Genomic DNA, 4,584 nt, shown 5'->3' on the forward strand with positions numbered 1-4,584 from the left:
TTTTTTTTTTTTTTTTTTTTTTTCATATAGATCTTTGTGATTATCATTTCTTAATCTGGTGTGATTATGACATGATTGACGATTAAAAACTGTGTTGTAGCCACAGAATTCTCTGGCAAAGTGTTTAATGTATAAATGTGGAAAATTTACTCATCTTATGTCAATTAGTGGAAAAGTCTCAACTTGGAGCTTTTCAAAGTGTTTAGGAAGAAAAGTAGAGGAAATAATGGATCTACAATAGGTTATAGCTTTTAATTTTTTAGGCCTTGTTCGTTTGGCGGATTCGATTTTTCAATTCGAGTTGAGATGTGATATTTTTTAAGAGTTTTTAACTCTAATAAAAAAAATTAGATGTGATATTTTTTAAGGGTTTTTAACTTTAAAAGCTTAGAAACTAAAAACTCGAATCGTTGAAATGAACGAGTCCTTAATTATAAAGCATCGCGGTTGATTAGAATATTAGATGAGAAGGTCTGATATGACAGTGTTGAAAGGGATCAGTAAATGTGTTTATAAAATAAATCTTGTGATTTAGGTTAAACAACTGAGACAGATTCTTAAGTTCCTAAAGGCTAATGCTTTGTAATTGGAGATGTGTGTTTTGATTAGCTGATAAAAACGGCAGCTACTACCATATAGAGTGCATAATTTATGCTTAAAATATTTCAAAAGTCTGATACTAAATTGAATAACCAGATCTTTTTTAGTAATACCATCAATCTTCATCACCAGGAGCTATAATACGTCCATGTGATATGGTATTTGGTTTGTAATTATTGGGTGCTAGAAATTTTTTCTTTGGCTGATTTTACAGCATGAAACACAACTTATTTTGCATTTTACAACTTACAAGATATACTAAAAGGGTGTTCACTTATGGTTTCTCAGGCGAGTGTATCATGTGAGGTCTATGTAAATACAAACAACCAGACTATAGCCCGTCAAGATTGCTACCCTGAGGTGAGAATTCTTTTTTTCCTTCCTTTTTTTTTTTTTTTTTTCATTTGATGTCGTTAAGCTGCTTTTCTCTACGAATCTCATTGGTCGAACTTCGTGTTTTCATCATCCTTTCGTAACCTTTTATATTATTTATGAAATGATGTTCGTAGATCATGTTGAATTAGGGCACGCCCATCTTTTTTGCAAACAAAGGTGCTTACTAGTCGGATTGCATCTTGTATGAAGCACCTTATGCTTTGAAGTTATCTTACTTTAGTCTCGTTTTTTATGTCTTTTCAATTCTCTCATTAGAAACAAAATCTTTGGATTATTCCAATAGTTAACACCGTCATTTTTCATGCACCATTGGCAAATGATTTGATCATATAAGGAGTTGGTTTAACTTTGAGGTTTCCTTCTCTATTGCTAGACTTGCTCTGTGATTCCATCTTGATTTGCCTCATACACCTATAAGTATAATACTTTACTAATGCGCAAACCGGTCTCCCATTTTATGCAGTGATGGTGGTAACAAGGCTAATAACTCTAATGGAACTTCTCATTTACATTAAAGCTGGATGCAGCGTTAAGAGTTGAATCTGGAGGTGAATGCAGTGTTATGGTTGCAGTGAACCCCTCTATTACCCTTCAACTTAATAGTGTGTTAGGCCGGTGCTGAAATTGGAGAGAATTCATTTGAATTTTATTTATTAAAAAAAATTATGAATTCTCTCTCTCATACTTGTATATATTCTACACCCTAGAGGACTCTCGTCTCTGAACCTAGTGATGAAACATTTGTTCATAAAAATTGAGGTCACATTCATTTCACCAATTCACCAATTTAAATTTTGTTACAGTAAAAAAATTTAAAAAATAATTACATTTAATTTTTTTATTACAATAAAAAATTTTCATATAAAATTACATCTCAATTCAAATTAAAAATTTAAATAACGAATTAAACGAATGTCCAGAGATTTCAGTGGAAATGACTTTTTCTATATTCGGGATAATATATTCTTTTGCAGTGTCGATATGATAAAGCAATAATACAGCTTTCTTGGCTTTAGTATCAAGCACAGAGTCTCATCTATACGGTTATGGCTCATGAAATGTCAGGTTCGAGTTTGTTGTAACAGTTGATTCTAATTATAAAGGCTGAGTTGTGCCTTTTTAATGCATGAGGAGGTGAACAACATGGTACACTACAGATAATCCGCATTTATTTGATTTGTCCTCTGTCTTTTGATGGGACATGTACTTATATGCCCACAAAGAAAGTTATCAATACCTGTGAACCAATGAAGACTTTAAGGGCTGTTCCGCAGGATTAAAACTAATGAATTTTATTTAAGTTTATGTTTTTTAAGTTTGAATTCGAGTTTAAATTTAAATTTGAGATTAAAATTTGAATTTAAATTTTTATTTTAATTTGAGTTCAGAAATTCAAACTCAAATTAATTAATAGTATTTTTTTATTTTAAAAATATTATAACTTTTTCGTTTTAATCTTGATTGGGATTTTTTTTTCTATGCGTTAACAACGAAAAGACGAATAAAATCTCACCTATATATCATATTAAAATTTTTCATCATCATTGAGTTTTTATTAAAATACTATTTAAATACAAATTTAAGTTTTGACTTATTCAAACACAAACTTAAAAAAAAATCTTTATCTCAAACCATAACTCAAATGTACACAACCAAACACAAACTCAAGTTATAACTTCAACTCAAGTTATAATTCAAATTTAACTCAAGAACTACACTCAAATCACACCCTAAAAAAACAGGCCCTTAAAATTCCACTTTGAGTGGCTTATCGATCACCACTAATGCATTGATCTATATAGCTGTCGGTCGTTACCTTCAATATGGCGTTTTAAGAGTAGATTGATACTTCTAAGAGCATGAAAAATCGTGGTGATATTTCTGTTTATTTTTGCATTCTATTATGCTACATGACAAAGTCCGGTTCTTGTAGACAAGTAATTCGCCAAAAGAAAAAGAGAGAGAGAACGTGTACAAAACAGCCCCCATTCAGCAAATGGCCCACATTAGGCTTGAAATTATTGACACCAAAAGTCACGTCGTAGATGGTCGTAGATGTAACCTTATGGTGTCATTCAGTTCACAGATTTAAATTTTTAATTTAAGTTGAGATGTGGTTTTATGAGATAATTTTTCACTGTAAAAAACAAAAATTAGATGTATTTTTTGAGAGTTTTTAACTGTAATAAAATTAAAATTGAAAACTCGAATCAAATGAGCAATTTAACTTATGTAATTTCACATCTAATTTTGTGGTGTCATAAGGTGTAGATTTTCATTCCCCATGTCAAATTCAATCGGAAAATAGCGCCGTAATGTACCAGTCTCCTCCCATCAAGGTGATTGGGGGAAACTTAAAAATAATCCCCAAGACAAAAAGAGAAGCAAATTATTGAAAGAAACAAAACGAAAAAAAAAAAAATGATTTGAACATTGGCAATAGCTAATTAACTAGCTCACGAATTTATCAGCTTTAAATCTGATTCATTCATGGCAAAAGCCGACACATAGAGCAGAAGACACAGTCACAGTCTGTAAGATAAACATCTTTTCTTTTTTTTTCCCCCCCTTATATCCTTTTTTTTTTTCCTCTTTCCATTTCGTTTTCCTTTTGTACATTTTGCATGTAAAACTCTCCTAATTACTCGACCCTGTTTCTCACAACTCGACCGGTACCCCATGCATACTCGCCGAGATGTTGCCTGCACCGGAACGACCCCGGATGCTGCGTCGGCGAGCACAAGCAGTAGCGCTTTGCCGCGCCTCCACCGCCGCCGCGGCCGTCTCCAACCGCAAAACTCTCTGCATGCACATGATTATCCGCCACTACCGCCGCCATGTTCGCCTGCAAAGCATACCATCTACGGCGCACAACCAAGTCCCTATGGCCAATAACCGAAGCCAAATCACCCGAGTAACACATATTTTTTCTTCTTCTTCTTCTTTCTTGTGGTTATCTCTCAATTGTTATAGTTAAAAGAGGAAAAAGAATATGAGCAAGAACATATTATATAGCAAGGAAAGGAACAAACCGAAAGGAGAGTTGGCTAAGTAAAGCTAATTATTTGGCATAAAGAGCTTTTTGGGAGGGCTTGATTCCTTCTTTGAAAGGGTTTGCTTTTTGGTAGTATAGCTTTTTACGAAGAGGGCATATAAGCATTTATGCAAATGACTTATTTTTTGTTTTCTTCTGTTTGCGTCTGTGTTCGTTAACATGACGAGACTTGTATATGCAATGAGCCAAACCACGCCTACACTCGGCCAAAACTTTAGGCCTAAAATTAAAGTTTTGTGATGAAGATTCATGGGGTGTTTGTTACTTCTAGGTTTTGGCCCACCACGATTCCCAATGAGGATTAGATGCTACTTCGGTTCTGTTCTGTTCTGCCACGTCAGGTTGGTTCCTCCACGTGTACGCATTATGGTGGTTCTGACTCTACCAGTGGTTCCCTTGTGCTTCTGTTTTTAGCGGCAAAGTATATCGGAATTTGGTAGGAAAATAATCGGATTACCATTGGTGTATCTATTTGGTAAATTGAAAGGAAGAACAAGGGCATTTTCTTATTCTTTGAATTTATGTGAATCCCA

At 33.7% G+C, this 4,584-nt stretch overlaps 1 protein-coding gene across 1 annotated transcript in view; it reads left to right on the plus strand.

Annotated features, from left to right (window-relative positions):
* LOC21403692 overlaps positions 1-1,759 on the plus strand; it is a 2,730-nt gene extending 971 nt beyond the window's left edge. Inside the window, exons 2-3 of the mRNA XM_024174172.1 lie at positions 889-960; positions 1,460-1,759. Of these exons, the coding sequence (XP_024029940.1) occupies positions 889-960; positions 1,460-1,462 (75 nt within the window). The 3' untranslated portion in view covers positions 1,463-1,759. The remainder of the gene's footprint in view (positions 1-888; positions 961-1,459) is intronic.
* Positions 1,760-4,584: the final 2,825 nt, after the last annotated feature.

Source organism: Morus notabilis, unplaced genomic scaffold (assembly GCF_000414095.1).
Source record: "Morus notabilis unplaced genomic scaffold, ASM41409v2 Scaffold625, whole genome shotgun sequence".
NCBI classification, from domain to species: domain Eukaryota; kingdom Viridiplantae; phylum Streptophyta; class Magnoliopsida; order Rosales; family Moraceae; genus Morus; species Morus notabilis.